The sequence below is a fragment of the Ammospiza caudacuta genome, chromosome 5, assembly GCF_027887145.1.
Source record: "Ammospiza caudacuta isolate bAmmCau1 chromosome 5, bAmmCau1.pri, whole genome shotgun sequence".
In the NCBI taxonomy this organism is placed as follows: domain Eukaryota; kingdom Metazoa; phylum Chordata; class Aves; order Passeriformes; family Passerellidae; genus Ammospiza; species Ammospiza caudacuta.
The window spans coordinates 54,350,014-54,363,573 of NC_080597.1; the positions used below are offsets into that span (position 1 = coordinate 54,350,014).

Below are 13,560 nucleotides of genomic sequence, written 5' to 3' on the forward strand. Positions count from 1 at the left end.
GAGCACTAACGAAAAGACTTTTAGTTTCTCCTATATTACTATTGATACAGCAGTCCTTGGGAGCATCATCATTAAATCCAGAGTACTTTTTAAGTTTCGTTTCTGTTATAGAATGTACACTTTCATCACTTGCACAAACAGGTCTTTTCTGAGGAAGAATATTAGAAATGTCACCCAAAATACTTGATTCTAAGCTATGTCTCAGGCAGTAAGCAGGACCTTCCTCTGCACTTTTACTATTTCCATTATCATTCTCTTCTGTTTCCACAGTAGGCATTTTCTTTTTCTCTCCTTTAGCTAGGGACACCTTTCTGTTATTTACATTGTTAATACCAGCTTCTTCATCTGTATTCCAGGTATCTTCTACATTTGTCTTTAAGCTATTTTGATCAGGAAGAACATCATGACTTGGAAATACAATTTCCATTTTGGGTATTTTTCCACCTAGTGTAGTTTTAATATCCCCAAATTCACCTTGGCTTTCTAAATTATTGCTTGATTCTGTCACAGGAGATGAAAAAATGTGAGAACTTCTCAATTCTTCACCAATGTCATCTTCTGGTATTTCTTCCACAAGTGAAGCTGTTTCCCCAGCTTCATTTTCACCAAACAACTGCTTCAGCTCTGCTGTAATGTTTTTGAAATTTGTTTTCAATTCCCTTTTCTCATTTTCAACCCACATTCTTTCATATCTTTCTTCCCAAGGTTTTAGATTTAACTCCTTGTCAGCACTGTGCGATTCCTCATTTTTTGTTAGGGCTTCCTGATGTGAAACTTCTGCTTTGTCAGTCTGATTTTCACATGCTGTTTTTTCTATCAAGTTAGCAGATACTAAAATATATTTATCCTTAAGTAAACAGGTACAGACAAAAAGATTACCAAGAAAAAGGAAGTTAATCTAGGTAATTTCCATTGCAAACTCATCCTGTCACGTAACAGAAATAACAGCATCAAGATATTCTGAAAGCAATTTTTATAATACAAATCAAAGGATACTAAATTAAAGGTTCACTGACTCACCTTTTCCTTAAAAATAAAGGACTTACTAGCTACTAGGACTTATTAGAGATAACAGCTTTTCCAGGATTGGAGTTGTCTAGACGAGGGTTACTTTCACCTTTAGGCCCGCTTGCTTTCTGTAACCAGCAGCCTTTGTTAGCAAGCAATTCATTTTTTCATGTTTGCTGCTTTACTACCACTTTTCTTTGGAACTGCCCATGTTTCCTCACCTTCCTTCCTCCATACTGTCTGACATTTTACAATCCCCTGCCAGCTAAGCTAATACAGTGTAAATGAACATGACAACCTTTTTACTGTCCACAACATGAACAACTGGGCCTATTTCTTCACCCAAGGCACAGATATGTTAAATTTCATTCCAAGATCCAAAGAAAAGCATTTATGAGGGAAACCTGTCCATTCTTTCCCTCATCCCAAAAGTCAGGAACCCAAACTTATGTAAAAACCATACCATGGCTCACTCAACCCCCTCCAGTCTCTGATCCCACACCCTGGTCCTCACAGGCTCCTTCCCCATTGCTTCCTAGTGCCTTCCATACAGGCCTGTGCCTCAGGCCCCAGGGGCTAAAACCATCCACCTCCTCTCTCTCGTTAGCCAAGACTTTCTCTGTGCCAAATTGCTGCTTTCAAGACAGGGAAGGAGCACCTCAGCCAGCTCCCATCTGTCTCAGCCTCACCATCCCCCAGGTTCACTGCCCAGCCACTGCCACTTTCAGTAGGCCTCAGTTCCATGCTCTGCCTGTCAATATTAAGCATATTCCTTTGTCATCATACATGGGTGTGGGGTAGAAGTAATTTGTTCCACTGTCCCTTGAGGTGCTACAGAAGACTCCAGACCCCTCTATCCAGCCCTGTCCCTCTCCTGTTGTAGGCCCAACACAAACAGGATGTCTGCCTTATTCCTGTCTGAAATGCCCTCTGAAGAAAAACATTTCGAACACTTACTAACATGGCCAAACAAGCACATATTTTGCAGAGACAGGGAAAGCATTGGTCACAAAATTTAACTTTTTTATGTTTCTTCTTCTGTTATGAAGTGGAAGGCCAGGCATACTTAATCAAATTGATCAGCATACTGTAGACAAATTCCCTTCTTTACTTGAATGTGCATGTTGCATAGGGAAACAAATAATTTGACTGCGCTTTTTCTCAGCACTGTGCAAAACGAAAAACACTGAACAAAATCTAAGCAAACCAATCTTGAATGTGCATGTTGCATAGGGAAAAAAAAGAATTTGACTGCATTATTTCTCAGCATTGTGCAAAAGGAAGAACACTGAATAAGGTCTAAGCAAACCAGCTGGAAACAAATTAGTGTAACAGCAAGTATACAATATAACAATAAGGATTTTTCCTCATTATAAGAAGACTATTCCATTTTACTTCAGGCTGTTATACAACCTTTATCTACAGAATTCTCCAGAATTACTTACTCCTTGACTGCTAAGTTTCCTCCACTTTACATGTATATAACATAAAATTCTTTGCTTTACAGTGTATAATACAATTTACTGTTTCAGGCTCCTAATTCAAAACTTTTGGTGTTACATACCCACACTCCATAGTTTTCAATGGCATCCTTATCTTCTTTTTCAGCTGCTGATGACATATGAAAAGTAGATCCTGAGTACTCACCTACAATGAGAAAACTACATTTTGATAACCAGCATGACCTAATACTACTTACATTTAGAGTGCATCTTGAATCATATTTGTGAGAAAAATCTTAACACAAAATAATGCATTGCCTCTAATTTGTGAGCTCTTAAAGACAAAAATTACCCTAAAACAGACTGAAGATGTATCTGTGTACATTGCTTTCTTACAGGGCATTTAAAGGAAATTTGCTGAAAATTGCTGCAAGTGGTGACAAATTAACCAATCCTCTTTCTTAAAGGTGCATTATCTTGATCTTTCTCTTTGAAACACTGTGAGCCATACAGTAAATAGTTACATGGCTCCAGCAGCTGTAATTCCCCTATGTGTATATGTGCAGTACACAAAAAATCATGAAAAAAAATATCACAGCTTTGAAATATTTTAAGGCCCTAGCTTTACTCTGTCCATGAAACAAATCTGTTTCTAGACATGGATCTGGACTGAGTATTTCAAACTGCTACCTTATCTGTTGCCAAATGGAAAACTGAAAGACGGACTTGTGTAATGCTGAGAAACAATCCATGATCTGAACACTTTGCTTATATTGTTGAAAACTGGATTCCACTCTTCCCTCTCTCAGAATTTCTATATAATATGGGCAGGTCACAAACTTCTCAGATATATTCACTCAGTCTGGCAGCCTACCCTGAATCTCTGTTACACCAGAGAGCTGCACTCCAGATAATCCCAGACACAATCAAGAAAGAGCACCTCACTGTCATTGTTCTTGTGGAAGTCATATTGTACACTTTCAAGTGACAAGCTTTCAGAAAGAAATGAGTCTTAGCAACTCAACTGGGGAATCTAAAAACAAGAGATGGAGGATTTCACCCATATCACTCTGCACCTCCTGTCTTGCTCCATAAGGTCATGGATTCTACACAATAGCATTTCTATATCCAAAGCTTCACTGCTAAAGAAGGACACAATATCCTTCCTACAAAAAAATGAGCAAGACTGAGAAAAATACATAGGTGTCATCATAAAAACACAAAAGGGCACAACCTCACTTCTTGGCATCTTCGCTTTAGGTGAATACTTTTGCAAGCCTTCCTTAAAGAGTTCCTCACATTTGATACAAGCTCAGAGTTACAACTTTATGTCCAAACTCCTCAGTCAGCCAAAGGTCTCCAGAGGTCAATTCTGACCCCAAGTTACACAGTGTGAAGTAACAACCTTTTCCTCCCATCTCACTGCTAGGTAAAAATTCTGAGATTTTTTGTAGATTTGATTGTTGGATATTTCAGTACAAGGCATTACACAACAGTCATAGTGGACTGACAGCACTTCTTCCACAGGGTTGCTATGATGATCTCTTGGTGACTGATGCATTTCAGATAGTCTGATAAATACTAAGGACAATAATAACAGCAATAATTAGGGATCATGTTCTACAAGGAACACAGGCATTTCCCCTTTTCCTTGTTTTTCAGCAAGAGGAGCTTTAGACTTTACTCATGCTTATAGATATCCCAGTACCAAGCTATTTGCTGGTACAGATGAAGGCTCCAGCCATCAGTAAAACCAGACAGATGCTGGTGGTCAAGGAACATCTGCAGGTAGCCCCACAGAAATTACTGTGCAGAGGGTATTCTAAGTTACCACTATCAAGACTGCTGTAATCAAAAGCAACTCTAACTCCCATTTAGTCTTGCTCATCAGAGAAGTTTTCAACAGCAACTATGTTGAGTTTGAAGTCTCAGTCTTCAAGAAATATTTTAGGATCTTTGGAGCCCATAAGATCTGTTTCACATAGTGTTTAACCAATCTTGAAATTTCTGCGTAACTGGCAGAGAACAAGGGAAAAGGCAGGAAAGACACAAGGCATCAATGTTCCTCCATCTTCAGGACTGCCTGAAAAGGGGAATGACAACATGTATGCTGGAGGAAGCCATCATCATGGAAAGGTAGACTGTAGGAGGGAGCAAACATGTACAGGTGCATATTTCACTAGTCCTTCTGCTTCCAGAACACCTTGTTAGCACCATTCATTTAAAATTAAGAAAAGATTTGCGATTACAATGTGTCTGTCCATGAAAGAACACGACAAAGAGACGGTCATGAATACCTTCAATATCCTCAACATCTTCTATATCAAATTCCTGCAATAGATCTGCAAAACATAAAACAGACGCCTTATTAAATACTCCTAAAAGATTATGAAGCTAAATCCAGAACCACTTAAGGCAAATATTACCTGATTTCTGCTGCCTGTTTTCATGAGAAGTTTTGTTCATTTCCAAAGAAGAAATGGGAGTCTTCAGCTATGAAAGAGAATTCAGTGTTAAAACATCAAATTCAAAGCAACTACTAACTATTTAATGAGCAGAATAAGTAGTCAGTCTTACATGAAGAAATACTTACCTGTGAATTGTTGGGTTTCTCCAAAAAGCCTGGAAGTGAAAAATATTTTGTGAAATGTTATTTTCTTAAATTGTGGGTACATTTTAATCCATTCAATATCAGTAGTTTCTACAACTAAGTATTAGTCACAAGCATCATTTCATCAAGAGTACAATACTGAACATTCCATTTACCTCATCATGCAGCATGTGTCTTAGTATACAAGAAAAGAACAATGCATACTTCCCATCATACACCTTGGATTTAAAAAATTATTATCACAGAACTAGGACAATATAGGTGAAGCAGTAAGGTTATGCTTGTTAACAGAACAAGATTAAAATATTTAGTCCTTTTGAGGAGCTGAATCCTGCTTTCTAAAAGGATTATTTCAAAAGCCAAAGCTGGTCTGCTGCAATAAATGATCAAACAGCCCTATGACTGTGATTATTCTACAAGTGCTTAATATTGAGGAGCATTTTCTTTTCCGTTGATGGAACTAAGAAAGCATGGGTGCAGACAGAGAAACCTCATATATGTCTAACAAGGTAAAATCAAGGCAGTGCTCATCAGATTGTTGTGGTTTAGCTTGCAGGGGAACAACAGAAACAAATGTTGTCTGGTTTTAATCTACATTTATAGTATCGTTCCAAATATTTTTTAAAATTTTGTTCAACATTAAATAATTTCCAAACCCACACAATCCCACCTATACTTCTCAAATCCTCCGCTTAAGTCATGTTATGGTTTGAGTCCTCTCACTAAAGAAGTATATGAAAGGATACTTAGAATTATTAAGAATGGCTCCATGGCAAGAATTCTATATTTAAATAGAATTGTTTATACTTTATATTTTAAAAAATCCAAACCAGCATTAAAAAACAAACAGTATTCAATTTCAGTAAACCTGGTGGTCCAGCAGTGTGGAAAGACCTTAGAAAGATTACCATAACCACCTTTCACCATCTTTTCACACTGATCCTAAACCTGTCTTAGTAGAATTCTTGTCTAAGCAGAATTCCATGACAAATAGTTAACTACATTTGAAACTTCTGGAAGCTTGTAAAGTTTTGCTCAAGACACTCAAGAGACAGTGTCATGAACTTCAGGCAGAAATCCTCAGCAAAAATCCCTGTACTTGTAGTCCTACTTTAGCTCCTAGGCAAAGCACAACATAAAGTTATCAAAATGCTATCAAAGGTTAAGCTAGGGGCAACAAAAATGCTAAGCCAGATCACAGCTGTCTTCTGCTGCATTATCATCTAAGAATGGTCAGTCCTAATAGACATACACTGTCATCACTATGAAACAAGAACCTGAACTAGATACTCACTGGAGGAACACAAGTAATGCAAAGAATTTCCTTTACAAACTGGCCAACAAGTGCTGTGATTACTGGCATTAGTTAACAAACAATAAGAACTTCATACACAATAAGAAGTGTATGGTTCACACTCATATTGTGACAGCATTTCTAGGGCAGACACTGATAAAAGTTTACTTTAAGCTTATAAATGCTTACAGACAAACATTAGCCCACCAGGAAGTTACCATTGTCACTTTCCCCTGAAACAAATTGGGAGCATGTTCCATGTCTCTCTGCAGCTGGGAGCAGCACACCACATGGTATCTTATCTGGCATTTCGGAATCCACCTGCGTAACCTAAAACACATGAATGAAAATTAGTACAAATGCATTTTCAATGCTTTTCTATATAATAAGTTCCTGCTAAACCAATTCATGTAGCATGGTATGTAAGTATATTCTAGATACAAAAATGTTTTTTAAGGCCCTTGGCAAGTATCCATCAGAACACAGTATATTGGAAAATCACAGCAATTGTATTTGTTTTCAGATCTTAAGCAAAAACTTCATGCCACTATTCTGCCACGCTGACAAACCTGGACAGACTGGATAACCACAAACAAGAATTAACATGGTAACTCAAGATACAGGTTGTGAACCAACAGCTACATGTCTGCAGTGGTCCAACATTAGTACTGAACTTGTATATGACATTCAAGCTGGTACTGACATTCCCTGCAGCAGTGAATGAACACAGTGCTGCTCTCAATTGCAAGAGCCATTTAGATTGAACAAAGATTAGCAAGGCAGAGCTTAAAATTACCTTGAAACTAACAATGTTTGAGCCTTGTATTTTTAAGAAGGGGATGGGAAGAGTTCTTTTTTTTAAAAGAAGAACCAGAAGGATTTAGCTACAGACCTTGCTGATTGTCATGGACAGAAAAAAAGAAAAAGGCAAATGGGGCTAGCATGTGCAGTGTGCCTCTGTTAAACATGATTTTAAAGAGGGCCAGAGTAACCTACAAAAGGTGGAGAGGATCTGTTCAGAAGCAGCAAACCATCTAGCTTCTAGAGCCCAAGGGCAACAGCTAACCAGGTCAGCAGACTGGGGCAGTATGATGAAAAAGCAATAATCCTGCCAACCTCTGCAAAAAGGTCAGAATATTTTAAGCAGCAAGGAAATTCACTGTTTCAGGACTATACTAGAAACCAAACTCAGCCAGTTGCTGTGACCCAAGCCATCAGCTCACCCTAACTTCATCCCAATCCTAACCGAGTAGCTGGCCTAGAGCAGAATTATTTCAAGGGCCCCCAGTTACAAATATACAGCAAAAGGAAGAAAAGAGGAAATAAGCCTTATCAACAGTAGTGTCCAAATGAAAAGGAAGCTCTCAAGTGATTCTGGATCTTTCTTCTACTTCCTGCAGTGGAAACCCTTGTGTCCTTCACAAAAAGTACCTCGGAATCCCAGGGAGATTCAGCATCTTCCTCTTGCTCTGCTCCCACTGTTGGAAGGGCACCTACAAATAAGGTAAGAAGTGAGATGCTTGATTGCTTGTACATCCAAAGATGCAGGTTCCACTGATGAGGACAAACTAAGAAGCAAGTTTTATTCAAGTGCTTCTTCCCACCCAGACACATCATGTTATCTCCTCTACACTTCCAGTTTCTTTTGCTTCCTTTCTATCAGAAGATAGCTATGCACAACAGCTAGCAAAGCTACAGGCAATATCCAACATACTTGGGTAACATTCAGGAAGATACTTCAGTATCCTGCAGTTCTGCTGTATACAGAGTTAAGGTCTCCAGCCTACAGCTCCAAAATTTGGCATTTGCTATCACTTTCCATTGTACAGGGGGTACCACAGAAACACTATCCAAAACCTCCTCACACTAACATGCACAAAGTCACCAAGAAACAATCCTCCCTTGGTTGTGCTACTAGGAAAGATCTTCCCTGACAAAGCTGTTACCTGGCCCCTTCCCAGAAGCTACACACCTAAGCATTGCCATTTAAAAATAGAGGCTCACACCTCAAACACTTAACCTAAACACACAAAAGCCATTTCTGTCTTGGGGGGGTGGAATTAAAATCCAAACCTCTTCCCTACAATTTTAAGGGTCAGTCTCAGGAGGTTACTAGCCAGATTTTACTAAAGTATTTCTATTTGAAGCTACTCCATTAGGAAAAATTGATTCAGGATTTAGGATTCAATTGTGTAGACACATACACACAAAGCAGGAGCAAGGACCTGGATGTCTGTGAGGGCACCCAGTCCAGAAGAGGCAACTGCTGGTTCCAATCTGACCTCTGACTACTTACACTATGCCAGATACATACTTACAGTAAACACATAAAGGCAGATGAGCAGGTACAGGCACAGCACGACAGCAGGTTCTGCCAGTGCCCCCTGTGCAGCATCTGAGCAGCAGCTACACATGCTCTAGTAACATCTCTGGAGACAGACAACGGAAATGGTGCTTTGTCTTCCTACTGTCAGACCTCAGGTAAGTACCAAAGTGCTCTACTCTGACTAGGCTGGTAATGTTTTCAAGCACACACATGTGGTGCTGGAGAGACCTTCTACATTTTGAAACTGGACAAGGTGAGGCACTAAACAGCTTTGTCTCAGCTTGACTCAAATCCTTCCCTGGCTTCAGCCAAGAGCAATTACAGCCATTCAATGTGACAGTACTCGTGATAAAAGGGAATACTGTTGTCACTCAAGACCTTTTAGTCCTCCTTCTCTTTGTTATCTGTGCATTTTGTTCACATCACTTCAGGAAGAACATAGCAACAAATCAAGAATGGCACTTGCTTTGTATTGCATTGCTTCATGCCCAATGCTTCAATTTCAGTTCTTTAAGAATGAATGAAAAGCAACACAATCTGCTTTCCTTTTCTGCCAATGCCCGCTTGAACTCACAGGAAAAAGAAAATTTTGCTATTGTAGGAGACAATCACCATTTTAGCTCATTTACGATGCATTAATATTTGTAGAGGAAGAACTTGGGTCAGGATTTACAAAGTCATTTCTCTCACCAGAATTGTCCACTGAAGCTTTGTGGACTTCGTGCCTATCATTACAAACAGAATTTTTCACATCCTCAGCAACTGTAATTTGTAGCTTTTTGCCAGCACCCTCCTTCTCTTCATGTTCAGATGATTCTTCCTAAAAGAGACCAACCAAAACAGCTGAAAAGAACAGTAACACACATTATCTTTGCTGTTCCTCCATAAGCAATTCCTCATGTCAGTCTAACTCCAGCTACATTTAAGTTCCAACATTCCAGAGCATATTTCTTTTTTTCCTCTACTTTGCTCCATGAAAAATCATTAGTTTCCTGCTCTCAATCTTATACAAAATTCTTTTTGTTTCCTCACTTTCAGCTATCATGACATGAATTTTCCTAAATGGTAGTAAAACTTCATAGATAAAAGCTGTAACATAGAACTTAGAAAAATCTAACTGATTCCAGAGTGTACTGCCTATTCTTTTTCCATACTATAATGTATTACCACACCATAGCAAAGAAACTGTTTTGACTCCAAGTAAGACACTAACATCAAAAATGGATGATCAAAAGACGGATATATGTGAAAAATAAGTATTAAGAGAATTCTGGTTTAGTATGTGTTTCTTACTTATCTGACCCTTAGAAAATACCCTTGTGATTGAATCATCCTTATAAACTTACTTCGCTGCTTGAATGAAATGCTGCTCTCAAATTTTCTTCTTGCTTATTTAAGTGCAAAATTTCACCTTCTTTTTTCAGTGGTTTATAGACTTTATTGTCTACTCCTTCATATTCCTCTTCTTCAGTATCTTCACCATCCACATGTTCAAGTATGACAGACGTTGGTCTTTCCCTTTCAGGTCCCGGGGTTTTTTCTGCTAACCAAGAATTATTGTCACTTTCAGAGCCATCACTGAAGTTTGGCCTTTTCTCCTTAACAGCACAACTATCTGAGAGAGGCTGAGGTATCTCTTTTTTCCAGTCTGTCCTTTCAGAGTTTGGAAAACAGGAGTCAGTGTTTCTGTGAAATTTCTCCTCAATCATGCTTTTTCTGTTGCAGCTTTCTTGCATATCTTGCAGATTATTTAGATTTTGAAAGACAGCTTGTTTAGGCACTGACTTGCAAGATATTTCATTATTCATGACCTTTGGAGAAACTGCTGCTATATTTTCTTGAAACCTTTCACAAGACCCAGCTATGAAAGACACAGGAGTATCAACAGATTCCTCCAGTTTTTCATCATGCTCTTTATTTATTTCATCATCATCACAGACATTTCCTGTTCCACATCGAGCATCCCCTTCATACTTGGCTTTACTCAAATACTCTAATTTCTGATTAATTTCCCCTTTAGGTTCTGTTTTCTCCTCTTTCAGTATTTCATTAGACTGAGTTTCTTCATCCTTCAACTCCTCCTCCTCCTCCTTTTCATCTTCAGTAAAATCTTCATCATCAACTTCTTCCTCCTCCTCCTCTTCCTCCTCATAATCTTCATCACCATCTTCATTGTCATTTTCATCCTCTTCTTCTTCCTCCTCCTCCTCCTCCAATTCTTCTTCATCCAGGTTGCTTGCAGCTGAGACATCTTGATTAAACAATTCTTCACTGTCCCCTTTGTTCACATTTGCACCTGATGGGATTCTTTGTTTGAGACTTTTCTTTGGTGACTCAGGACTTTCAACTCTAGAACCACCACCATCATCTTAAAGTACAAAAAAAAAGAAAAATGCATGTGATCAGAAAGAATTAGGTAAACAGTAATAGGATGTCGGGAGTTTAGTTCAAGCATGGCTTAAAGAAAAAAGCCATGAAGCCATGCAATTGAGAGAAAAGTAACAGGTAGCTGTGAAGCAGTTCCCAGCCTGACTTCTATAAACAATTAGTCTCTCTCAAGCATCATTGTATAAACAATAAGGTTCTCAAGCAGTCTTCCCATAACAAGTGTAACACCCTCTCTAAGAAAAGATAGCACCCTGAGAACAGATGTAGAAGTTTTAAGAACCGTTCATATCACAGTGAAAACACTAGTTTTATTTTGTGTAAACAATCAACGGTATTGTAAAACAAAAAGAGTAGTTAGAGTTTTCTCTGTTAACCTATCGTAAACCTAAATTTTAAAATATGCATGAAGTTAATTAACACTGTTATTTAAAGTAACTGATCGATCAATAAATTCAGAGTTCAATGCACAATAGTCATTCTCCCCCTCACTTCAACAATAGGGATGTTCTCAGATTAATGTACAAGAGAGGAGACATTTGGGAATGTCTAGAAATAGAGAGGTTGGGCAGGATGGAGGATGAACTTGATGAAGGAAAGGGGCTTAAGAGGTAATTAACATCTTCATTTTAATGACTTATTTTATTCTGAATTATTCAGTGCCATGTTTACAAAACGCTACTTTTCTCATTTACTATTAAAAAAAACCAAAACACCAAACTAACAAAAAAATCTACTTAGCAAGTCCACGTTATGTATCAATATATCATTCAACCTTTTGCAAATTAACTTACTGTTTTTCCTGAACTGCTGTGATGCATTCATTAACAGTGTCAGGTTTGGCTTCTGCAGCTTCTGTAAATGAAGATTTAAGATTTTTTTTAACAGTAACAACAACAAATCCTTTGTTCACATCAAATCTTGAACAGTAAATACAATCACTGTCCTTATGATAGTGCTGGCTCCATCCTACATTTCTAACTACACAAACACTCCTCTCATATCTAATTCAGTAAGTAAGTGCAGGCACACTTCTGCAAATTGTTTCCAAAAATGCTTATGTGCATAACTGTTCTAAAAATCTGTTTCTAACATGTGCAATACTTAAGTAAAATTCAATTATATTTAAAAGTGCATTTTCAGGATGCTTACTTGCAAATGTACACAAGGTAACTATTAATATCCCCATACTTAATGCATAAATTTAGTCCCTGCAAGTACACTTAAAAAATACCCCTAAATTTCAAAATCATGGCAGAAAAATGTATCATTTCTATTTAAATCAGTGCAAGAAAATAAAATCAAGTTAAAACTAAACATGCTTGCATCTCCAGCATTACAGAGTGGGTTGAACTACCACACTCTGGTTCTGCATCACAGCACAATGCCAATGCAACAGATGATGCTCCAGACATCACTCAGTAGTTGATAATTCTACAGATCATTAGTAAAAACAGTAGGCATAAGAGCTTGTAACTAACAAAAAAAGAGTACTACCCAAGCATTAAAAAAATGAGGAAAAACATGCAGTGTGAGATCACATGCAAGAACTGAATGTCATCTTATAGAAGAAAATAGATGACCCATTTGAGTAACTCATCTGCTCATTGAGTACTCTTGAGGAACCTGCTGAGGAAAGGAGAACTAGGTGATGAGGATTTTTACAGATCTTGATAAATAAATGTCCTTTATCACTTAGGAATCTATCCCCAAATTTACAGAAAACAGTAACAATGATTGGACAAGAACAGGATAGGTTATAATAATAAATTACAAATTTTTGAAGTCTGCAAATATGACTCACATGAACAAGAAAAAATATAAAACTATGTGGTTATCTTGTCATCTACTGCTTTTTGGCTTCAAATTACAAATCTACTACATATTCTGTCACAGCTACAGGTCCTTTAGGAAAAAAAGCAGAAGGAAGGCTGGCAGGCCAAAGATTACTTTAAAGAGAAAATAATATTGGCTAGAGCTGCAGTTTCTTTCAGTTCCAAAGAATTTGCCTTCAAACCCCTTATTTTTACAGGATATTTTTCCTGTAAATGCACCATACCTTGGGGGTAAAATCAAGTTCCTCTTCCTCAGAGGTATGCCAACTGTCATCGCTCCCCTCTTTCTCAGAGCTTCTTTAAAAGCAAAGGAAAATGAGTACCGTGTCTCTCAAGTCATTCCTCAGGTAAGTGTTATTATTTTTAAAGTCTCACCTTATTGAGTCTCCTTGGGAGAAGTCATCTATTGCTGTTCAAACATTAATCAACATGTTGAAATTAAATTTAGCATGCTAAAAATTAACCATTTAAAAATTAAATATTTTACATGGACAACTTTGCACATCATAATAGAACAATGCTTTGGGTAGTAAATTCAGTACAAGGTGGTATAAATGACTGCATTTCCAAAACAAAATTGCATCTCAAACAACACTGAATTTTAAAAAAATAAAAAAGGAAATAAGAAGACCAGAGCTATATCTCTTTTGGAGTCTTAT

At 37.8% G+C, this 13,560-nt stretch overlaps 1 protein-coding gene across 1 annotated transcript in view; it reads right to left on the minus strand.

Moving 5' to 3' along the window:
• Positions 1-13,560, minus strand: part of ANKRD26 (ankyrin repeat domain containing 26) — a 48,406-nt gene that overhangs the window by 25,088 nt on the left and 9,758 nt on the right. Inside the window, exons 7-17 of the mRNA XM_058804585.1 lie at positions 13,277-13,310; positions 13,126-13,198; positions 11,861-11,921; positions 10,028-11,049; positions 9,372-9,501; positions 7,787-7,848; positions 6,574-6,685; positions 5,044-5,072; positions 4,877-4,943; positions 4,748-4,792; positions 2,573-2,655 (exon numbers count right to left, since the gene is read on the minus strand). Of these exons, the coding sequence (XP_058660568.1) occupies positions 2,573-2,655; positions 4,748-4,792; positions 4,877-4,943; positions 5,044-5,072; positions 6,574-6,685; positions 7,787-7,848; positions 9,372-9,501; positions 10,028-11,049; positions 11,861-11,921; positions 13,126-13,198; positions 13,277-13,310 (1,718 nt within the window). The remainder of the gene's footprint in view (positions 1-2,572; positions 2,656-4,747; positions 4,793-4,876; positions 4,944-5,043; positions 5,073-6,573; positions 6,686-7,786; positions 7,849-9,371; positions 9,502-10,027; positions 11,050-11,860; positions 11,922-13,125; positions 13,199-13,276; positions 13,311-13,560) is intronic.